We start from the raw sequence: 24,374 nt of genomic DNA, 5'->3' as shown, positions 1-24,374 counted from the left end.
GCAGTTCTGCACCTCTGGGAGCAGGTGAGACACCAGTGTCTGGCTGCAGGGGATCCTGCCTGCGGCCAGGGATCAGCAGAAACCTTGTTCCCCTCCAGCTATTGGAGAAGGCCCTTGGTGAAGCAGCAAGTCCCCCCCTCCTGCAGCCACCCACTCCCAATTCCCATCTGCCATTCAGCTGTCCTCATGTTCTGGGTGCCACTCTGTGCATCCTCACAGCAACTGGGGTGGGACAACTCACCTTGCATAAAGCAGAAGTGTCTAACAATCGTGAAACATTACATCAAAGTTATGTTAATGGTTTGTAAGGTGGTAGCTTTCCAGAGTGCTATGGAACAGTTGAAATCTCTTCTTTATACTCATCTTTCTGAGACTCACCACTGTCAGATTTAAGTATTTGGAACCCACTAGGGAACTGAGCAAAGGAGTTGTTTTCTGACACCACCACACTGGGGACAAGGCAGCATGCTCTGTGACTCCAAAGCACACACATCCTGAGAGGGCACCAGACAGGGAGCTGTCAAAGGGATTCCTCAAATGAGCCACCACTTCGGGGCTCCTCCACCCAGACACCAGTTGCTGAGAAACTTAATTATCCCGCTCCTACTGTCAAATACTATTGGAATTGTACAAAGGATGCCGAAGTTACTGAGGGAGAAGAGTTTGTGGGGGGGAGGGGGAAGAAAGAGAAACAAAGTGCACAGTAAGGAAAACTTTTTTTAACATGAAGTTACAAAGTACAAAGAAGACAGAGGTTTGTTCTCAACTCTCTACTTTGCAAGCTGAGGTCAGTTTAAGCTAAAAAACAGGTCTAACAAAGCTGGGTGATTTGGAACCACATTCATTTTATTTCTAAAGAAGAGGTAAGACTACACTTTTCCCCACAATGTTCTCAAAGCTCACAGAAAATTTGAGTGTTATTGACATGGACAGTGCTGCAGGGTCACTTAGCCTAAGACTCTGGGAAGGAATGTATCAGGTTTGGGGTCTCTTCTGAAACAATGTTTTTGACAAACCTGAGCTGTGTATTTCTGCGAAATGCAGTACATCGGAGGGAGAAGGGATTGCAGGTGGGGTATTGGGCTGAACTCTGGGCTTAGTGAGACTTTGGAGAGGTGCTGGGAGTCATAAATAACTGGGCTGAATCACATAATCACAGAATCATAGAATAGTTTGGGTTGGGAGGGACCTTCAAAGGCTATATAGCCCAGCTCCTCTGAAACCTCCCTGCAGGAACCTGTCTGACCATCTTCTTATCTCTTTTCTTGACAAGTACAGAGTGAATTTCTGCAGAAAAGAGAAAAAATATTGCAGTGCTAATAAACCCCCTACCCATAACCAGGGACTGAGAGCACAAAAACTCTTTGAATAGGGAGGTAGTTGACCAACACTTAGGCAAGAAAAATGCCATCTAACTGGATCTTCAAAGCAGAATTACGTTGCTATCCCTACAGCTATCTAAAGGAAATGAAGAGACTATAGAGCTAATAGAGATAAGGGTGAGAGCATCAATACACTTTATGTTCTTTAGCTGTAGAGATTAATTCCTTGATTTTTAAAAAAACTGTTAAGATTCAGAAATCTGAGCCTTAGGGAACTAAGATTATTGCTGAATGCTCTAGGGCTTGCAGATTCAGGACATCAGTGGATCTTATCTGGGGGCCATACTTTACATTATCTTTCTCCAAAGACATGGTGTTCTGAATATAACTATGCTGCTGCTACAGGTAACGCCAGGACTGGGCGTTCAAAGCCTGAAGGACATGGATTATCACAGGATATTTTAAGGACTGCAGTTAGGAAGAAAACTTGTGTCAGGTGGAGCAAGTGCTCTGTAAGCTACAGTAGAAATGAACAGCTGTCAGGGTTCAGTTTGCAGCAGATTTGGGGATGGCACAAACCAAGGTTGCCCCTGGAAGCTGCTTTCATTGCAGGGCCTGACAAGGTGACAGTCAAAATGTCCTCTCTTTTCTTGAAAGTGTGAGTCATTCCCTAAAAGGAATGTTAGAATGAGGAGTAGGGTTAGATGTTGGGTTTGGAGCTGCAGATCTTGAAGAGCATAAATTACTGCCAGCCATATTTGAAGACACCTTAATTTCTGTTCTACTGGAGGGCACATATGATGATCAATGTGCATGAAAATCCATATTCATTACCACATGCTGCTGCCCAAGGACTTTAGGAGACTGGGCTCCATAGTTATCCATAACATCCATAGGTAACTGTTAGGGCTAGGTTAATAATCCAAATATTGAGGAACCAGTATTGTCACTGCAAGCTGCACAGCCCTCAGTGTTAGGAATATGGATGATGTCAATAAGGGGCTATTGTTCATGGTGGGATTTTTGTTGTTTCAGACATGAGTGTCACAATTAAAGTAGGAATAGGAACAGACCTTGGAAATCTAAAGCCTTAAAGACTGAGTGGTTCCCAAAGTTGTGAAAACTGTGCAGCATATTGGTATCACTAATGATTTGCTCTGTCTTTCCATACAATGTGTGGATTCTGTGTTTATGGTCTGTTTTGCTGAAGATTTGGACCTTCCTTGTAGTTATGGGTGTTTTAGGTAAAGTATCAGAATCTGTTGAGTTCTGAGACAGATTTATTCATGCAGCTGAACTTCCCATTGAATGTGAATGAGCACTAGCACTAAGCTAACACCTTGCATTCCACTACAGGACTAGTTCCCTTCACAGAGCTGCCTTAGGGCCCATGTAAATAAGGATATTGTCTGCCCTAGTGTTGGAGGTAAGATCAGAAAATTTAAGACTACACCTGTGTCAGTCAATAAAATGGAGTCAAGGCAATCATGCCCTATCCATATTATATTGTGCTTAAATGAGGTCCTCTTAGGGGCTCACAGTGTCACCTGTGGCCTTTGAGAGTCTTTTCTTTCCTAGAGGCACTGATTCAAAAATTGTGCAAGGGCTGTGTTTCAGCCCATCAAACTGCTGCTTTCATACCCAGAGGCTGTGGTGCAATGCATGTCCTAGACTGTTACACGAGGAGTGGTTGTGAAGTGTTGGAGGGTGCAAAGCCTGTTGCAGTAAAGCTGGGGCTGGGGACAAACTTGTGTAGTTTTATCCATTCTGCTTAAGGGGAATAATCCTTTGCTCTCACTGCCTTGAAATCATGCCTGACCAGTGCATATACAGACAGAGGCCCAAATTTGAAATTATTCCACAGAGTCACCACTAATAGGCTAAATACACCAGGTACAGGGTTAAAATCCTTGCCCTGGTACTAATTATTTTTATTTTTATTTTTATTTTTATTTTTATTTTTATTTTTATTTTTATTTTTATTTTTATTTGCAGGGCAGATGTAGACTGGCAATGAATGCTGCAGTTCCACAGTCTTGAGTGGCAGCCTGGCATCAACAGGGAAAATGTTCTTGCCCATTATAAAACAGTTGGAGTCCTTCCTGTGGTTATTATGGTAAAAGATAAGATTTGAGCTGCTGCTAGCACATGGAAATCTAAATCTAAAAGAAATTCAGTTACTGCTGGCTTCTTCTGAACTGGCAGCTTGACACAGATAAGAGACAGTTGTTTGTGTGGTCTTTTCCTGTACACAGAGGTCATTTGGTTTAAATTAACATAACATTTTTGTTATGTTATGGAACAACAGTTCCAAGTATTGTTTTAATGCTGAATGTTAAAGGGCCAACTTGCACCAGCAGGTATCAGTGTTGCATATTTTTTTACTATGAGCCAATTGCTCACTTGTGTATCAGGGCAGAGTTAAGAGTTGAATTGAAACTTGAAGATATAAACTTTGAATATTGCTGGGAGTATGGACCTTAGCAGAGCTCTGCTCTCTATAGGTGCCAGTGCCATATACTCTTTTCAGTTGGTGTGAACACATCCTTGGCCTTAACATTAGCATTTGAGAAATCCAAGTTTCAAGCAAGTATATTTGCTGGATGGTCTGGGGTTTCAGCTTAGATAGCAATATTCACTAGTGCTTGTTATGCTTCTGGGTAGAATTGCAACTACATTTAATATCAGAGCTTTGGACGCCAAAGGGTCCCATGGTGTTGGGAAGGCTGGTGTCTGCAGTGGACAGTGCCTCTCTTGTCCTGACAGTAGAGATGGGTCCCCTCAACACAATTAGATAAGGGTGTGGTTTGGCAATCCAAGCTTTCCAGAGCCAAATTTCAACTTGAGCACAGTAGGGTCTGCAAAGTTTGGAAAAAGGACAGTGGGAACTGCAAGAAGCACTATTAATTTTTTGTTGTTGTTCACTGCAGTAACAGGGGTTGTAAATAAGATTAGTTTGAGGACTGACATTAAAATCAGTCTATGAGAATCTAAGTCTTGAAAATATCAGGATATTTCTGTTTTGGAGAGCCTGCCAAATTATGAAGAAATTTATGTCAATATGGTCCAACTGTACACAAAAGGAGCATGTTATAATGTAAAAGGCCCTATCACTTTATTTTGCAGTGTACTAGGGCATCTGCTAGAATCCTGCACAGACATGCTAGCTGGGACTATAAAACCCCACTGCTTTTTATCCCAGCATCCTGCAAAGACAGGACAGAATTCAACTGCAGCAGTCTTATTAAATGAATGTGCTATCCAACTTCCATGCCTTGAAATAGGCTACATGTTATTTACTTTTCCATTTCAATAAACACAGTAAATATATGTATACTGAAAGAATGCAACAAGTGCTGTCACAGCAAGAAAGGGAGAGAGCATACATTTTCACTGTCAGAGTTGTTTTTGTATAAACACTAACCTTAGTGACAATCTTGTGGAACAGCATGTTGTGACTTTCAAAAGCAAAGAAGGTTTTGCTCTCCTCCTGCACCACCACAGACTCATGCAAGCAGCATCCTCCCACTCCCACATCTCTTACAAAGCTTTTCAACCTGCCTCTCTCTTTTCAGTAGGCTCTGCTTTCAGTATACTGTCAAAAAGGGAAAATCTCCATTCTAGGACTCTTTGAAATGGGTTTAACCGAAAAAAAACAAACTGATTTGATATAAGTTTGGCATTTTGTGAGCTAAGAGGTCAGGTGTATGGTAATCAAAATAAAATAAATACTAAATGTTTTGTATGACCCTATTTGCAGAGTGAAAGTTATAAAAGACGACCAGTAATGTTTTTTGTGAAAAGAGCATTTAAAAATAAAAACTACTTTTTTTTCCTACTTAAATCCCCTTTTCCCCAGGCACTTCCCTGGGACAAGATGGGGAGAGATGCTGGTGTTCTCTTTCTCTACAGATAAAAGTGAGTAGCAAAGCAGTAGGTCACAGTCACAAGGAGAAATTTGACCCTGTGGTTTGCTGCTGCCCTTGGTCCAAGAGAGCCTGATGCCCTGGTGCTTTGTGTCTTGGAAAATGTTAGTTGCTTACTTATTACGAGGGAATGGAAAGGCCATCTTTTATCACTAGAAGTTAGTGTTTTATTCCATAGAAATTTTTTTTGCTGTTGATTTTAATTAGTATGATAGACAGTTTGGAGTACTTTCAAGTGTGTATGCTTCCCTATCAAAAAGCCTTCACTTTTGAAGAGGGCAATCTACAGAATAAGGTAAGTGCATGCCCCAGGCTCCTCTCCCTCAGTAACCTGCATTCACCAATTTCAATACCTCCTATCTTTATGGACTATTCAGGGAAGCTGCAAATAGCAGAAGTTGATGTGCAAAAGAAAATGAGGCTGAAATATTATGCTTTCACACACTTTTTGGCACCATCATAGGCATCCTTGACTGGCTGAGTGTGTAGTTGATGGGTAGGGCGTTAGAAATCAAATGCATATTACATGGTGTAGTTCTCCAAAGAAAAATCATCACTTTTAACATATGGTGTGGCACAAGCAAATCTGTTTTCTCTTTTCTTGGTGAATAAAAAACCCACAAAGTCGTTTGTATGGCCATATATCCATCACCACACAGAGTGTCGAAATCCCAATACTATGTCAATTTGAATACGAGTATCACACTACCCCGTGTGACCTACAGCGCCAGCCGCTTTCTAAAGAAGGGCAGTTAACCACAATTCTATTTTCTTCAAGGCTATAAAATACCCACCCACGCACACCCAGCACGTGCACAAACAAAAAGCAGTGATATTTTGTTTCAGCCGTGTACGGTGGCAGCACGGCATCCATCTCGGCAGCCCCAGGATTTCACCTGCGCCGAGGCTCCCTGCTCTTTCTCCTCTTCCCCCTCCCGCTGTCTCTCCACCGCCCGGTCTCCCTGCAGGGGACACCGAGCCTTGCCCCGGGGATTCAGGGCCGGTCCCTCCCGCCCCGCCCCGCGGGAGCCGGGCAGGTGAGCGGGATCCGCCCGGCCCCGGGGCTGGCCGGGCCGCCGCTCCGCCCACGGGGGCGAGCCGCGGGGCCGGCCGGCACCTGCGGCCGCTGCGCTCCGCACCGCCCCGCACAGCCGCCCTCCCCGCCGCGCCGGGGCTCCGCGGGGCAGGAGCGCGCTCCCGCAGGTCAGTGTCGCCTCCCGTACCTGTTGCGCAGGGAGCCGGCGGGGCGGGGAGAGGAGGGAAGGAGGCGGGTGGGGAAGCGCAGGAGCCCCAGGACGCGCCGGGTTCCCGGCCTCGTCCCGCGGGGAGGCAGCAGCCCCAAGGTAGGGCCTCGGCTCTGCTTCTGGGTATGGAGGGTGGTGAGTGCGGGGAGCGCGTCCCGCGGCCCGGCTCCGGGGCGTCATTTACCTGAGGCTGTGCGAGCCGCGCACGGAGGCGGGCGGCGCTTCCCAGCCGCCCGACGGGGCTCAGGCCGCTCCCCCCGTGCCCGCCCGGCCGCCGGCGCAGGACCCGTCCCTCCCCGGGCGCCGGGCACGGTCCCACGGGGCTGGGGAAGAGGGGTCCCGGCGCCGGCCGAGCGGGGAGGCGGCGTGCCCGGCTGCCAACCCGCCGTCGCCCTCTTCCCCCCGCAGGAGCCCGAGATGGCGGACAGCGCAGCGGCCACCGCCGCTCCTCGGGCCGGCGTCAAGGGCTCGGCGGGACCCTGGTGGAAATCGCTGACCAGCAAGAAGAAGCACAAGGAAGCGGCGGTAGCCCCGCCGCACCCCGTCGCCAGCGAGACCCCCGCCGACACCCCCAGCCCCGACGGCCGGGAGGAGCAGCCCCCTCCCTTCGGCAGCGGCGACGCCGCGGGAACCGGAGTCGGCAACCGGCGGAGCCTCCGAGTGTCCCACTCGGGCCGCTTCAAGGAGCGGCGGAAGGTGCGCACCTCGCTGTTGGCCGACAGCCCCGAGGTCTTCGACGGCGGCGGCGCCCCAGGCCACGCCGCCCAAGGGGCCGAGTAGCCCAGGAGGGCCTTGCCCAGGAGCTGCCACTGGATGGGTGGCCGGAGAACTGGCGGGACAGGCAGCCGGAGTCAGTGACTGCCCCACAGCTGGGCTTGGACCCATGGGTGACTCGTAGGCAGCGGCCTCACAAACGCTGACCGGACACTGCCGGGAGAGGGAATCTCGTGCTGTGTTAGGTGAACACGTCCAATACCAAACCCCCGGATGACGGGACGATGTGATTGTCTTTTTAAAAAAACACAAATAAACACCCCACTCGCTGTACTGTGGTGAGCGGACTCAAAGGTGCTATCCTAAGGCCGATGGTGGGGTCTCTGAACCTTCCTGCAGCCCTTGCCAGGAGCCAACGTGCTGACTCTGAGGCCTGTGACCTAGCTCCTTCCGGCTCTCAAGCCGAGGAGGTGCTTTGCTGCCTTCGTCTCACAAGCTGTCTTATCAAAGGAAGGGGGGAACAAAGTGCTCTTATGTAATTTCAGGGCCGAGGACCTCCGGCGGTGCCGAAAGTGTGCTTGTCCTGCCATTAGCCACAAACACATCCTCCGTCCTCCACGGGGGGTCAAAAGAGAGGTGTTGTGAGGAGCAGGCTCTTGCCTTTGCCCATGTCCCACATCACATCACATTTACATGTGGAAAAGGCAGGACCGTGCTGGTACTCTCCCTCTTCTTACTGTGCGATACTAAGCAGGTGTTTCAGAGACTGGTCCCTCCTAGTTCTGCTACAGAGGGAGGCCCATGTTGTCTAGCAATTCACACTATTTACCCAGGGGATACATGATTTTTGCATAATTGGTGTTAACTGGCATAATGAAGCTCCAATGAAGAAATTATGTGATAAGATGTAAACATGCTTCTGGGAGATGAGCCCAGCCCTGGAGAGCACAAGCAGGGTTGCAGTTCTAGTGTGGAAATAGGCTTGGGCACCACTGGAAGTGTTTACTCTTTACCACATCTGAGGCTTTTGAAGCAAGGTTAAATGTCCCAGGATTTCTTCTGATGGTGAGATGATGTGCTTTCACTCGAGTAGTTACCTGCTCCCTCTAAGAGCTCTCAGATTTTTGGACAAATACAAGCCAGATTTGTACTGGTGTTGTGCCTTACAGAGCAAAATCAGCTAAAATACTTGGCAATTACACATTTCTTGATAGTAGGTGATGTAGCAACAACTGACTTATTTATTTTAAATAAGCAATATACTTTATATTGTTAAGATGATTTTAGACTTTTTCTGAATACGAGATACTACATAGTGGCAGGCACTGAAAATGACTTTCTAACAGTCAAGTATTATGCAGTTATGATTTTGGTTAGTTGTAATTAATCATTTGAAGTCAATTAAAAATAAAAAGTGACTGGAAATGAAATAAGATCTGAGTTCCAGTTGAAAATATGAATTAAACCAGCCACTGACAATCAAAATGAAATGTTGCACCAGATTCTGGGCAAGTGCCCCATGGTTCAATGGGCACAATAATATGTAGTGAACCTTGAAAGCTCCTGTGCAATAAACTCGGACAACGTAGCTGCTGAAGTGCTCACTGGTCATTCACTCCTTCAGACTCTGGAACCCAAGGACAAAGGGACTGTAGCATCAAATCTATTTCCATGAAAGCTTTCTTTTTTTTTTCCACCCAGTGTGTAGATACATGTTTTGGTTTTTTTTATTTCATTTAGTAAAACCACAAAGTACTGGATTTGGACTGCCTGTTTATGTTGCTGACTCCATGCAAAGATCTGACCAAGTAAAGATCTGGGGTGGGTGAGGGGAGCTCTTTAAACTTTCTCCTCAGAAGTGCTTTTCCTACAGAAGGCCCCTTCAGTCAAGGGACATCTGAAATCCTTCTCATGAGAAGAAGTAGTCAGAGCAAACCTAGTCTTGGAAACAGGGGGATGAGAGAGAAGGGGGAAAGTTTAAAAGCTGGAAACTGAGAGTTGGATTAAGAAGAACCCAATTCCAGCTACAGTTAACCCAGGGTGGGGGTGGGGGCAAGGAGGCAGAAAGGGGTGGCTTTGCTGCCAGGGTTGTCATACTACTTTTGGTGGGCAAACTGCTCATGTTTATTACAGGCAGAAATAGTCTGCTGTGTTTATGTTTTCTAAGGTCTAAAGAAACGTTTTTGTATGTCTGTGTGCCCAAAATGGAAGAACAAGTAAGCAGAAATTCCACTGATGCATTTCTCAACTCCTGCATCTGGTTTGGTGTGAGTTCTGTGAGGGTCAGATCCTCAGAACTAGCCAGAGGCTGGAGAATTAATGCAGACTAGTGTTTTATATCAATGTTTTTCTGCATTTTTAATCCTTAAACTGTTGTGAAAATACACTTTCCTCCTCTCTTCTGTACCTCAAAGCTGCCTTGTTTTACACTGAACCTCTGTTTGCCTTTTGGAAATGCCTCAGGTTTGTTAGCTGCAAGTCTTTACTTAGACTCAAGAAATATCCAGTTTGGGTTTTATTTGAGAAGTCTGGTGTGCTGTTCAGATGGGTGCTGCTAAGATTCAATATCAATAGTGGCTAATATGTGACTAAATATTAGCCACATCTTAATCCTTGAATACGATACTTTCATCTTGGAAATTCGGTCAAAATACAAAGTCAATAAATGCACGCAAAATACCTCACAGCGCTCCTCCATCTTTATCCTGACCTTGAGCTGTGGGAAGGAGATGTAATTCTATCTTCCTGCTCAGTCAAATCCTTGCTTCAATGAATGTGATAGCAGCCACTGAAAAACTAGATCCATGAGAAAATGGGCTGGCTGCCTCGTCTCACTTTCCCTGCCCAGCAGTACCTGCAGCTTAGTGCTCACCCACACCAGGGCCAGGAGCAGGGAGAAGGCCTCTTGTTTCTCAGCCAGAGCCCCAGATAAAGCTTAAGTAATCTGTACACATGTAAATTAATTAAGCTGATACAGAACAAAAAAAAAAATGGTATTTTATGGAGCACCTGAATTACTGTTTTTAACCATTGAAGTGGAAATAGTTTCTTATGTATTGGACAGTACTTGCTCTGTTGTAACAACAGTGCATTTCTGGGCATTGGATTATTAAAAGGCAGTTTGCACTCTTAGTGTGGGTATTTTTCTCATCTTTATAGAGATCATGGATCAGAAAGTAAGCTGAGGAAATAGGCTGACTGAGAAAGTACTTACTGTATATTTTTAAAAGTAAACAGTGGCATTGACAAAACAAATGGAAATAAGCAGATGAGGTGAGCCTCAGCTATATCAGTTATAGTGCAATTTTCTTAATATTATCGCAGATACTAAGGATTGCTGGTTTGGGGCAAAAAAAAAAAAAAGAAATAGCAAATAGAATGAACTTTTGAAATAAACTTGCAAAGTATATGCTTGCTTATTCCTACTCTTGCCAAAACTAAAAATAAATCTTTGAGTGGTTGCCTGGTGAATCATTCCCTGCTATTGTAGGTTGGTCAGTCTGGGCTTCAACAAAGATTATAGGGAGCACCTGCAGAAAATGATCCTAAATTGGAAACGCTGGAATAAATGCCTTGAAAGCCTCAAGACTTCTAACCTCATATGTTATGTCAGGGTATGACTTAAACTGAACTGGAAGAATGGAGAAGGGGACCTTACTGTTTGGAGGATTGTTATTTTTTTTTAGCAGGAGAAAGGGGTTGTAGGGGTTTTTTGTTTGGTTTGATTTTGATTTTTCTGTTTGTTTTTTTTGTTTTGTTTTGGTGGGTTTTTTTTTTTGGTTTTTTTTTGGTTTGTGGTGGTGGTATATTTTTTACTTTGTTGGTTTTTTTTGTTCTCTTTTCACTGTAATGGCACCAGTGATAATTTTATATTTAAAATATCAAGTGTCTTGTCCCTGAGCAGGATAACCTCATGTGAAGGCTAAAATCTGAAGGACAGCACTCCTGGCCTTGGCCTGGCCAGTGCAGCTGGATGCTTGGCCTTAAAGACCATGTTTAATTTGGCTCATTAAACAGCTGATATCAGAAGACAAGCTGTTTCAAATGCAGGCACAAACTGGAAGCTCATTTTGCTGCCTCTTGGGACTCTATCTGGTAGGACAAAACAAAGAAACCCAAAACTGGTATTTTCTAAGATGTCTTTTAAAAGCTGGGGCAAGAGCAGGTTGGTTGTAGAATAATATTTGAGACCATAAAATTACACTGTTTTGAAAAGCAAACCTTTCCTCTTCATCTCTAATTTATTGTAAATAAGATGGGAAACCTGCTGGCTCTGATTTTTCATTTCAGAATACAACAAAAGAGACAAAGTTGCTCAGTTTTATAGACACCAGAAGTAGTGAAGTAGTTTATCAATTTTATCCTTAATGACACATCTGAAATTCACAAGTAGCTCTAAGAAACAGTATTTGAATGTAGTCTTCAACTAAAGCATATTGATTAGCAGCTGCAGCTTATGAATTTGATTTACTGCCCGTTTTATCTAGATAAAGCAATATAACATCAGATAATACATGTTTTGGGGACAGCAAGTGGCTTTCCATTTTAGCTATAAGGCATGATTTTAACAAAAAAATCTACCCTGGTGAGTAATCCTCATCGGGTCTAAACATCATGTTTCTTGTGAGTAAAATGAGATAGATTGGTTCTTTTCTGAGTATTAGTTACCAGACTATCAGATGTTTTGGAATATGGGAAATAAGCTTGATTCTCAGACACAAGCCTGTGCGTGATGCAAATCTCCTGCTGCCTGTTTGCAGTGTCTCAGGTCTTTCTCCTCATCCAAAGTTATTGTTCATTGTGTTAGTTCCTTTTACATAAGGAGATAAAAAGCTTTACTCTCCCCATTACTGAAAATAAGAACCATACCTTTGAATGCCTGTTGAAGTGAAAAATTAGAGATAGTGTGCACTTGAACTTTGGTGACTCACCTTTTTTTTTCCCACTGCTGACTTAAGTTCATTTTGCTTTCCGGTCTTTGTTTTATCCTCAGTCTGTAAATGTTTGAGCAGATAAACCATTCACTGATCTCTCAAGAGCTTCTCAGTGACAGGAGGGTGGGCAGCACTTCAGTGGCCAAGGGAAAGGGAAAAGTTAAAATAGATCTGTTTCTGGGTTCTTTCCCACTGCATTTTATGAACAGGAGCAGAACCAAGCCTTAGTCTTGTTTCTGGAACTATGACTGCCTGGAAAACAGAAAAAGCCTCGTAGTCTGTGCATTCTTGGTTGTGTTTATCTTGGCATGTGCTTTCAGTGACAAGTTTCCAAAAAACAGAATTGATTCACCTGTCCTGTTTAACATCATTGGGTTCAGGACTAGGAGCATGGTGTAAACTTCAAAGAGAAATCCTGCCAACAGTGCTTCCTAGAAATGCTGTTGCTCAGACCTCTGCAAAAAGGAGAGGAAGGGGAGAAAAAAAACATATTTTCTGACTTCTCTATTCTTGCGTTCTTTTCTTGTTATACTAGTGGTGTAACAATTTCCTTGATAGACCTTAAAACAGCTAGAGAAGTAGAATTTATGTGATAGGCATATGTACAGAATATACAAGGACAGCATTTTACACTAGCATGCATTTAAGGAAGGGACAAGCCCATGGCTAGATACTGCACTGAGCATTTAGAGGTAGTTTAATTCTTCCTGCAGGGCTGGCAAGTTATGGTTTGTTCCTGGCTCAATTCTCCACTGACTAACAGTAGATAGGAAAATGCCTCTAGGTAATATATTAGCTATCACAGGTGTTAATTAACATCTGGTAAATTGCCTCTGAAATAGCAAAGAGTGAGAAAGTGAAGAATCACATTAGAACAGCAGACATTGCTGAGCATGACTGAAATCACATAAGCTTTAGAAAGTTGAGGCCCCACTTTAAATGATCTGTTGAAGCACCTAAAATATTATCTGTTTTTGTTGATGACAGCTATTTTTTCTTAATCCATATATTTTTATTTTTCTGCTGTAATAGTTTACCATACAGATACCTTTTTAATGAGTATTTTTACACACTATGTATTACCTCTCTAGTTTTATTGATTGCTTTTTCATTTTTTTCTGCTGAAACAAGAATTTGGCTGAGCTTATCACCTGAAAAAGGTTTCCACAAAATTAGAAGAGAAACCTATGACTTATGCATAAACCTAAACTTGAATTCGTAACCTTGCAGTTGTGGAGTGCTCTGGAGACGTGAGCTCACTCATTTCCACTCACATCTACACTTCACTTCATCTCCCTCAAAAAAGGTGTGCATCATCCCTACTTTAAATAAAAGAAATGCAGGAAATAGGGCTAAAGTAAAGCTTCTAAATATGTGAACAAAATTATGTATCTAGTCTGAGATGCATAAATCATAGATGCATAAATCTGAGAACATAAATCAGACTATGCCAGAAGTACCTAAGAAAACCAAGGTGTAAAAAGTGGAGGCAGGAGTGTCAAATGGGCTTTCTAAAGTTTTAGACCTCTGAGAGGAACCTTTGGATGTGTGGGAGTTTTAACATGACTTAAACTTAACACATTCCTGCACTGCGACTTCCAGGACATGGCTGAGACTTCAACTAGAACCAGAGACAGGCAGAAATGGAATTGCATCAGTGGCATTGGTGTCCCGCTGGCACATGTAGGAGAAACAATTCAGTTCTGTCCTAAGATGTGTATGTAAACCACTGTGATTGTATGGGAATGTGTGTCCCCTTGTGCAGCTGCAGATTTCCAGTGTGGTCAAAGGGTCACACTGACAATAGCACTGAGGGGTCTGATTCCATTTGCTTCAATGGTGGCTCTAAGCTTCAGTAAAACCTCATAAAAGAAGGGAATGGAGTTCCCAAAACTGTCAAAATTGTACTAAGATGAGAGGTAAAAAGGGAAAATTTTGGGTTTATTTACCAATTCAAATGGAGTTAACAATGCAAAAGAGCTGCCTAATAACACATACATTTTTTATTCTGTATTTTCAGCTGTTTGTGCTGAAGCAGTGTAGCTGCTTTCTCCCCTCCTCCCTGGTATATTCTTGCTTTCCAGCTGCTATTTGATCTTTTCCAGTCAACTTGAAATTATTCCTTACAGAACCTCAGCCCCGTGTAGCATTTCGGCTGGGCTATTGTTCTTTTGTCCACTGCCTGTAGATCAGCTTTTACTGCTAAACAGCTTCTTTATAAAGCCCAATGAAACCTTCTCTCGTGCTTTTGTTTGCATTGAGAACAAGACCAAAGGTTGAAGAGGGGTTTAAGTCCTGAGGTGTGTGGAGCCCCCCCATCCCTCCTGTGTTTCTGTCTTAGTTACTGCTTTGGCCTTCACCTGTTCTGCTTCACCAGCCAGGATGGGGCACACCTCGCACAGCACAATACAAACCCATTTAACTAAGAGCTATTCAAGCTCTTTTTTTAAATATTTGCTTCAACAAATGCCCGTGTCAAGCAACAGTCATACGACACCTTTTGAAACCCTTTAATCCAGAGTAGAAACCAGCAGCACAATTTTAACTTGTTTTTGGGTCTGAACTATCATTGTAAAGGTTCCCAGGGCTTGTTCCCAAGGAAAGGTCAGTTGCCAAGGCTTTGCTGGTTCTTTATGGCATTTGTGTGCTCTGTAACAGTTTCTACAAATGATACCAAAATGTGCCTGTTATTAAGGAAGAGGCAAAAATGGCAGCACAAATTTGGCTTCTTGAGATTGGCAAGTTCTGCATGCAAATGCCCAGTGAGCACTAGCAAGTGGGATATTTTCAGGATATACACCCAGCCTTTGGTATCTGCATGTAATAGATGTATGTAACAGCTGCCAGAGTGTGTGAAGGATTTGCTTTAAGGCATGGACCTGTGCAAATCAGCGTGCAGGAAGCACTTTGAAAATGTTGTCCTTCCTGTCTTGCTTGGCAGTTGGGGCATCCCTGCACACCCCTTGTGACTCCTCAGTGGCACTGAGGAGGCTGAGTCTGCCGCCTGTCTCCTAGAGCACTGTGGCAGGCCCTCAAGAGGAAGGAGAACTAGCTCAACCAACAAAATAGGAAGTAGAAGCTACTACCAGCAGTGTTAATGCCACAGGGATCCCGGAGAAGTGCCTCTTCATCTTCTTTGCCAAATCAAAGCTACTTGTGGGAGCTGTGTTTCTGCTGCCTGTTGCTGTGACAGCTTCACCACCTGCTTTCATCTGCCTTTAAGTAGCATGGCAATATCATATGGAAATGTTTGACTTATTTGAGAAGGGGTGTGGCTCACTGAAGGCTTGACTAAGGATAGAACTTGGAGAAAAATCACTTTTTCAGGTGATAGAGCTAAATTTATGGGGAGGGATTCCCTTGGGGATAAACACAACCAGTGAATTCTTGTGAATTTAATGAGTGGCAGGATCTTATCTGAAGATGCAGTTGACCATGGGGGATGGATCTAGATGCCCTTACACTCCAGTAGGAAGTGGCATGTGCTCTGAAGGACTGTAAACCTGAGGCTCTTCATCCTTTTTTTTCCCAACATGTAGAAAAAGTGCTGACTTTTCACTCATGTAATTGGTTTTTAAGATGGGCACGTTGGCAGTCCTCTATGCTTATGGCAATGTATCACCTATGTGCCATTTTAATCAGTCTTCCTTACAGCTGCTCTGTTAGCCTGTGCCGTTAATCTTTACCCTGAGCCTGCCCAGAGGCTTTTAAAAATATGCCTGAAGATGAAGATGCCTTGTGGTATCAGGTAGTTAGAGAAACCTGCCCATCCAATAGCCTGGGAAGATTTATGGCCCCAGGTATCTCTTGTGACAGAGGTAGGTCTGAGTCTTCTCAGACATGAGGGAAACATAATTGAGGGAGCCACCTTCCTTGTAAGTATTTTAAACGTCAGGTTAAGTATCTTATTGCTGCTGATGGGGCTCAGAAACTATTAGGCAAATTCCAGTTCAAAGACAGGTTTATAGCCCGCCAATGGGAATTTCTCAAAGAGTCAGTGTGGATGTCTTTTCAGAAGTGGGAGAGCATAGAAGAAGAGTTATCCCATGGTCATCCTACTCGGGAGATGAGAAGGGAATATTTGCTGTCAATTATTGTCAGAGCGTGCTGGATTGGATGGATGTTTGGTCTGACCTGGTAAAAACCTGTATCTTGTTAAAGAAAAAATGAAAATAAGCTCTATGTCTTTGTGGCAGAAATGGTGCAAGCTCATGAGGCAATCCTGGGCTCTGGAGGTAGCCTTGGTGAAAGTATGATCTAGCAGAAAGATAGGACACAAAGTACTCATGACTGTCCTTAGAACTTTCACCTGAACCCAACACCAAGGCTTGAGTTTGGAGTGGAGTCCAAAACTGAAATTCTTTAGGGAACGTGGCTTTGCTATCACACCAGAAGTAATTTGCACCAGAACAATGACCCTTTACAAAAGACTACAGTAAAGGTGCACTTGTCAGTACTGGTTTCTCTCTGGTTCGAACCTAACAGGTACCTTTTGCAACTGCTACAATGAGCTATAACTTTGCCATATTTTATCTAATTGTGGCTATACTTTTTCACATGTACTTGTTCACAGGCAGATAGTATTTCCTAAATGCTTTTGAATTCCTCTGCATGAGAGCTGCATGAACAGAAGGGATGGCTTTCTGCTCCTAGGGGTGAAGGAGTATACTTGGCAGGAGCTCCTGTGCCTGCACTAGAACATGAAGTATCTTTAAAATGCTTTGTCATGTTCAACATTTTAAAAAACCCAAAACAAACCAACAATAAACACAAAAGACAGCTCCAGGCATATGCGGGGTGAAATGGCATGCAGGTGTTTATGGCAATTAAAGTGTCCAATGTTCAAACAATAAAATATTTAGAATTACACGGTAATATACAATGTCCTTCCTGCTACAGGGAAGGGCTGATGTGAAAGGCTTTTCACCCACATCCTTTGGGAGGTTTCATCTCCTTCCCAATGGAGACACCCAGATCTGTCATCTCCAATGTTCCTTTTGCAGTAGGAGGTAGCTTTTACATTCACGTACTCTTTCTGATGACTGCAGATTTTAAACTTACACACCAAGGGAAATATTCTTTAAATCACTTATGTTGTAACCTTAAGATGATCTAGAGTTCACCCTGGTAAAACTTGAATCTGCAAGAAGTGTGACAATTTTACCTGTACAAGTCTAGCCATGTGAAGCTGACCCTTGTGTACATAAAATTGCTTAGTACTGATCATTTCCTGAGCTGGCACATAGCAGCTTCTTATAGTTTATGTTCATAGTTTATGCTTTTAGGTCTTAGTTGTTAGAGCATAGTGACAATAATGCCAAAGTCATGAATTCAACACCCTATGGGCCGTGCACTTAAGAGCTGGCCTTGATCCTTGTGGAACTCTTCCAACCGAGAATATTCTGTGATTGTGTGGGATTCCTCAGCAACAGCCTCAGTCTCACAGAGGCTGACTACCTTTTACACCTCTGTAGTAAGCCCAAGGGGGAAAAAATCACTAAAAATCCTTCTTTTGTCCTGGGTGCTTCAAAACCTGTTTAGGAGGAAAAAAAAATCCAAACTTGTTTTGAAGGAGCTCTTAAGTTCCTCTGGAGAAGGGGCTATTGTAAATTGCATCACCAGGTTGAGGCAAGAAAATCAGACAACTGACTTTTAGTAACTACTGAGATTTTAACCTGCAGGAATTTTGAATCCCAGATGCAATCTGCTGCTCACAATTGTTTTTATTTTCTCACCTTCCTATGAGTTTGAAAACATGCCATTTACAAGATTTATTTGTTGGACACTGACAATAGCTGCTGCTACTGATTCTGATTCTGTGTCAGGAGTGATCCTGTTTGGAGGATTTAAGCTTTCCATAACATGTAAACCTTTAGCTCTTTAATGCATCAGTCTTCACACTCCCTCTGCTCTCTGAGGTCTCAAGAAGCATCCTGAAACTGCAGACTGGTATATCAGGGGAAAACACGACCAGGTGATTCTAAGAGGTTTTAATCAGGCTTTTAATTATGTTAAACATAAATATCCTAAAGCTTTATACATTAGCAACATATAAATGTTAATTTTCATGTTTGCAGGCCTTCCTCTTGACAGGGACAACCCAGCTAAGGACACAACTTTCACAGATTTTCTACTGCTGTCTGCTATCCACAACTAATAACACTGTAGTATTAGCTTAATTTGGCTTAAATCTAAGAGTACTGTATGTAACTAATTCAGGAGCATGTCAGACCTATAATTTCATTAGATTCTTTGGGGAGAAAGACTTAATCAGACATTCTTAATACTTGTGTAAAAGTATGTCTGGTTGCTTAAGGCATTACAAAGGATGAATGGTTCACTCTTCCCAGAAGTGGGAATAAATTTTTTATCCTATATGCTACAAAATAGCATATAGGCCTCTCACCAGCTCAGTGTATCAACATGGTTTTGTCTTGGGCCTGGAGCAATCTCAGTACTTAATCTCAGATAAAATAGTTTTTAATCTCTCTCTGCCACCTTCCCTAGTAGCTCCATTCACAGGGTTGGGTTGCTGCTGTCCTCTGCTCAGCTGTGTGTAGCTGCTATGGTGTAGGCAAAAAGCCCTTGACTCTGTATTCTCCATGTAAGGCTTTTTAATTTTCCGTATGCATGTGCTGAGTAGCTCTGCTTTTTGCTGGCTTAGAAAAGCTGATCAAGGGATGTTTCCCACCCTGCATTCATGCACACTGCCAGCTCCACAGAAGGGATGGCACAAGACCCATAAACCATTGACAATATGTTCCTGAGAATATCCAAGAAGGCACCTGGAGGGAGCCAGAAATCTGTAGGGCAAAGTCTGTCTCTCCCTCAGCCAGAGCATGGGGAATACAGTTCATTTTTTGTGATTTCACCATGAGTGCTACAAATGCTGTTGGTTTGAACTGTAAATTGTGTCAGAGCTGGAAGGTTGAAGGAGCAGGAGGACCAGCAGCTGAGGAGCAGGACATCATGTGCACTGTGTTGGTCACAGATGCAGCAGGGTAACCTGCCAGAAAGGAACAAGGCGTGTCACTTCTTCAGAAGTGACATCCATTATGAAACAGGTTTGGACATAAATATTTATGCAGGTTGTGTGCTCTTTGATGGGCAAGTAGTCTGCTTTGGTATGGTAAGAAAAAGAGCCCACTAACAAACTGGGGGCAGGGTTGACACTCATTCTGTCTTTTATTGTTATTTGCCTTATGAGCATGACACAGTGCCTATTAACAAATCCTTTATTGGAATTTTAAGTAGTAACATACTAAAGTTAATCCTGATCCATGGCCAGTGGATGAAAGGACATTTAATTTCCCAATTGTGAAAAGCTGCTAAGGACAGAAAGGTTTTCCTATTATACTGTTGATATCTGATACTCAGTGGAGTATACCAACAGTCCCTGCTGGCCTCAGAGACAAGAGAACTATTATGAGTTCTTTCTGCTTTTATTGTCCAAGATTTATATGCAGAGACATCTTGATTTCCTGCTGCTTTGGAAAACAAATAATAATTGGTAGATACTTGGAGAGCTTTACTGGATCATAGGACTATATGCCTAAAGCAATTTTAACTTCAGTGTGCAGCAATCATTATATGTATTTTAAAATTATAAATGTTTGACTGCAGCATCCAGATCTGTTATGTATAAAGAAAGACATTTCTTTTCATTCTTGTGTGTGAAGACAGAAGCTATAAGTATAAAAAGGGCACAAATTTGAAAAGTTGTCTTCCACAGCAATCAAAACTGCACAGAACAATCCCCTTGTTACTTGGGCAATAAATTATTTAATTGAAAAGGGAACAGTTCTCTCATGAATCAATAATATTTTAAAAGACAAAACTTTTAAAGGGTAATAACCGGTCAAGTGCTGGAAACAGCTCTCAGTGAAAAGGCAGTGGAGGGCAAGGTGACAAGACTATTGATTATGCAAAAAAGTCAGAGTTTAAACTACAGTCTCAAGAGTTGATAAATAGAATGACAAATGAAAGCCAAAGTCAGTACAGTAATGGGTCCAAGGAAAATAACCCTTGCAATGGTAAACTCTCCAGAAATTATTACTATGCAGTAAAGAGAGCTTGAAACTGTTGTGTTGGCTTTTTCAGCAAGAAAGCCTGTTCAGTAGCCTGTGACAGTCCAAAAAGGTAAATCAAATGTTAAGATTTATCAGTAAAGGAACAGAAAGCAAACATGAAAACTGCAATGTTCATGATGTGATCACAGTGTGATTGTCAAAGGCAGTTCCTTATTTCAGTGAAAAGATCGCTAGTCCTAACTAGAACAGCTGTATAGGAAGGTGAAGAGGCTGTCATAGGTTTGGAAAGGTTTTTGTTCCAGATGAGATTAGACAGATTTTCTTGGCCAAGAATAGTAGCAAAACAGATATAACACACCTATAAAAAATGAAAAACAGCAAAGAAAGGTGAGCAGAACACCATTATTTTCTCTCTATGCAGAAGCTTGAGAAAGCTAGCTTAAATGAGTTGGGAAGTATTTTTCACAGCCAACGATTAAGATGTGCAACTCCTCTCCATAGGATGTTGTGGAGACGAAAAGTATAATTTGAGAAAAGTGCTATGAATAAATTTTTAGATGAAAAAAAATGCCATCAGAGCTATGAAATACAAAGATATGGATTAAATCCCTCCCTCAGGTAGGCTCTAGCTAGTCTGGTAGGATCTGTGAGGCTATACCAGAGGAAATATAATTGTGCATTTGCTTTATTCTTACACTCTTGCACTAAACATTTGCTGCTGGCTGCCACAGAGCCCAGCTCCCAGCCTGGACGGACCTTTGCTCGGATCCAGTGTGGCTGCACTCAGGTGCCATAAATCTGTTTGAGAGACAAATACTGAAATTAAATTTGTACATCAGACAGTGCTGGAAGATACACGCTATCTTGTGAGTCCCATAAAAAGTATACAAGGCATCTATCATTCCCTTGCAAATATATGGCAGGGAACTATTTTAAGACAGCATGATTTGCTTGTTATCTATGCTCTATCAGACTAATGATAGTAACTCAGTACTGTTATATTGCCACAGATTATATAATTTTCATAATACAGGTCATGGCAGAGTCTTGGCGCCAGAGCTTAGGAGAGTATAGTTTAAAAGGTTATTTCTCTGTTACAGCCAAATAGTTGCTTTCAAGATCAGGGTCTTGCTACCAATTGGTCTGGTTTAACAAATTCTTGTAGAGTATCTTAAAAATTAGGATATGCCTAAAGTGCAGGTCTGAGGTGCACTAGAGTTCACAGTCTTAGATTAATCTTTGAAAATAAATCAGACTTCAAAGAACTAAGAGTTTACCAAATATTACCAACCTCAATGAATTAACAACCCTAACCCTTGTGTTAGAGAGGGCTGGGAAGATTAGAAGAGAGATCCAGACTAAAGAGTGATTTATCTTTAACAGGGATCAACCACATTTTCCCATTTATGTAGTAACATTCATTATATGAGGAATTCAAAGTGCTTTATAAACATCAGTTAGCTAATGGCTGTGAAGCAGACAGATATTGGAGTAGCCTCAATTTTCAGAATTAGAAGACTTCCCTGAAGAAAAATTAAATGGTTTAAAAATTTCCCTTGGAAAAAGACACCAAAAAAGTTACTTTTGTGATGACAGCTTTCCATGTCTCTGCTGTGCTGTTTTTTCACACTATTGCGCTTTAAATTAAGGAAAAGTTAAATACTTACTGAAGGAATAGCTGAGAGTCCAGTAGTTATTAAGAAAACAAACAGAAACAATACCTTCCTGTAGCTGTGGTTAAATTCAACTGAACTTCACTTTCTATTATCCTGTTCCTGTTGGCAAACTTCACTTCTGCAACTGCATTTCCCATGAGCTCATTACCCACAACAATGCCACCCTCTGAAATCCTAAGTGCTAACTTAGAAATCATTCCTTTCTCTGGCGTATTCCCTGCAGGTTAAGTTCACATACTTTGAGTAGCAAAAGCATTATTCACTGATCAGCCTACATTCCCCCTTTCAAAGGGGAGAGAGAGTACAGCGTGTTGGGGAAGCTGGAAGCTGGCAATTGCTGAGGTGGAGCAAAGCTAGTTGTCTGCTATTGCCCTTTGCTATGGAAATGGATGTTTTGGTTCAGCTGGAGGATCAGTAACTGGAGATGTTTTAGCAAATAGGCTTTGGGGTTGAAGACAATGAATTACTTCACATTAAACAAAATAAAAGCAAAACAAAAACAAAACAAAATAAAAAAAACCACCATGACCAAAGTTTCAGTAGAAGCTATCTGCACCCCTGTGAAATGGCTTGTGAATGTGAACAGTGAATGCAAAAGAAGGGCAAGAAGGGAAAGCTGGAGGAGAGCATGGAGGTAAAGCCAGTCCTGATGAGCCACGTAACTTCACTTGTCATCTGCTGAGTTCAGAAATGTGGGTGGGAAACGTGGCCTCCTGGTAAATGGATGGGATATTTCCAAGAGAAATTAATAAGCCAGGTGAAAACAATCCTGGAACTGCTGAGTTGGTGGTCCTGACTAAAATGCTAAATTCTGCCTCTCTGTTGGCAGTTCTTTTTCTCAGGAAGAACTGGGTCCTCCTTGAAAATATTTTAAATTACTTTTCAAGTTGAGTACCCAAACCATGAGTCACTGCTTTTTGCTCTAGTTAGTGATCAACTCATACTCATGTTTCTGCTTAAATGCCTTAGTGTTTCCTGTGGAATATTCTCCACAAAGTACCAAGAAATGTTTTAAGTGTCTTCTATTTTAAATTAAGAACATTTCAATGAAGAAAAGCAGCAGAAAGAAGGCTGTCTCAGAGAGAGACAGAACAAAGTGTGGAACTATTCCTCGTTAAAGTCCTTTTCCTTTCATGGTGTGACTGCTGTATGCTCTCTGTAAAATGAAACATGGAATTACTCATACAAGTGGACAATAATGTTTGTCCCAGTATTTTCAGGGAGTTTCAAACAGCACCCTTTAAGATTAAAAATCCTGTATTAAAAACAATGGGCTGTTTATCTTAAAAGCTTTCACATAAACTGGAGGCCAAGCGATGTTTCATGACTGAGCTTCACAGAATTCTTATTTAATTTTTTTAAATCTTAATATGTTTTAGACATCCAACTTCAGCTGTTTTCCGTGGGAAAAAAGCATGGAATTCCCCTAGCTATTCTTGAAATTTCTCTTCTAGGTTTCAGCTGATCTCAGATGAAGCAGCCTGCTGGTTTTAAGGAAGACAGGGAGGAGGTTAGTCATCAGTTTAGAGGGAAATTGTCATTAGGCACAATGGGAATATGGCTGTTAGGAAGATTTGCTCTAGTATGGCATTTACCAGGAAGGTAGTGCAAAGACTGCATGCAAATGACAGGCTGTGGTAGCAGAACAACCAGGGCAGCAAGAATTGCTGCAGTCTGGACAAGCTGCATCACAGAAGTAGCTCAATGAAATGAGGAATGACAGTAATTTACCGAAGAGTCTATATCCTTAATGAGCATAAGATCCCTATAATTTTACTGGCAAGGCACTTGATGTACTGTTCTCCAGTTTATTGCACAAACAGCAGGAAGTCTCTTTGAAAGTAAAACAATGTCAACAACAAAAAACCCTGTAGAAAAATGATGATTGTTTCATGTGTCCAGGCTTCTTGAGTCCTTTTCTTCCTGAAGATGCGTTCTGACCCCTGTGACCAGGAATGTCAGACTGATATTTGAAGTCCCTTAAGCACCATTACTTGTTTTTTACCCACAAACAGTGCTATTAAAATGTTTCACAGAAAGTGTTGAATCAAGGGTAGTGTGGCCTAGGAAACAAAGTTTCAAGTCTGTTCTGCACTGATGAGATTGCAATTGGAGTATTCATCCAAGTTTGAATCCTTCAGGCATTAAGAAATAGGGAGGGTAAGTAGAGAGGTACTTAATATGCATGAGCAGAAGCCTAGAAAGCATGATATATGAGGACAGACAAGAGAAATCAGAGGGTTTTAATCTAGAAAGGAAAAGAACAGGAAACATAATGGTCTCGAAACACCTATAAAATTGCTGTAAAAAAGAGTAATCTGCTTCCTGTGTCCTTGGTAGCTAATGCAACAAGTAATAGGTTTCAACTTCAAAGTGGAAGCTTAGGCTTGACATTCGAAAAAGCAAAGGTTGGACGGCTTGCCTTTGCTGTACACAGCTTTAAGATAAGGGCCTCTCAGAAATACAGCTAACATTGCCTTGAGGCAGGAGGCTGGAGCCAGGGATCTCTTCAGATTCATCCAGCCTTC

The 24,374-nt window shown here is 42.5% G+C and overlaps 1 protein-coding gene across 2 annotated transcripts; it reads left to right on the top strand.

The window, feature by feature from the left end:
• The first annotated feature begins 6,364 nt into the window (after nucleotides 1-6,364).
• PRR15 (proline rich 15) lies at nucleotides 6,365-9,168 on the top strand. 2 transcript variants are annotated; one of them, XM_088059149.1, is made up of 2 exons: nucleotides 6,365-6,451; nucleotides 6,901-9,168. In XM_088059149.1, exon 2 carries the CDS (start codon nucleotides 6,910-6,912, stop codon nucleotides 7,270-7,272), a length of 363 nt encoding a protein of 120 aa, XP_087915275.1. In that variant the 5' UTR covers nucleotides 6,365-6,451; nucleotides 6,901-6,909; the 3' UTR covers nucleotides 7,273-9,168. The 2 variants fall into 2 exon arrangements, with proteins under 2 accessions (XP_087915275.1, XP_087915279.1); XM_088059153.1 differs by lacking the exon at nucleotides 6,365-6,451 and adding an exon at nucleotides 6,475-6,591.
• Nucleotides 9,169-24,374: the final 15,206 nt, after the last annotated feature.

This window comes from Pseudopodoces humilis, chromosome 1, assembly GCF_049639895.1.
Source record: "Pseudopodoces humilis isolate 2021_Gansu_Grassland_sample_001 chromosome 1, ASM4963989v1, whole genome shotgun sequence".
In the NCBI taxonomy this organism is placed as follows: domain Eukaryota; kingdom Metazoa; phylum Chordata; class Aves; order Passeriformes; family Paridae; genus Pseudopodoces; species Pseudopodoces humilis.
The sequence above is the reverse complement of the archived record's forward strand: the minus strand, read 5'-3'. Positions and strand labels throughout refer to the sequence as shown.

Excerpts from the sequence above, each read along its gene's own strand:
- PRR15 (XM_088059149.1), top strand. The coding sequence starts at position 6,910 with ATGGCGGACAGCGCAGCGGCCACCGCCGCTCCTCGGGCCGGCGTCAAG.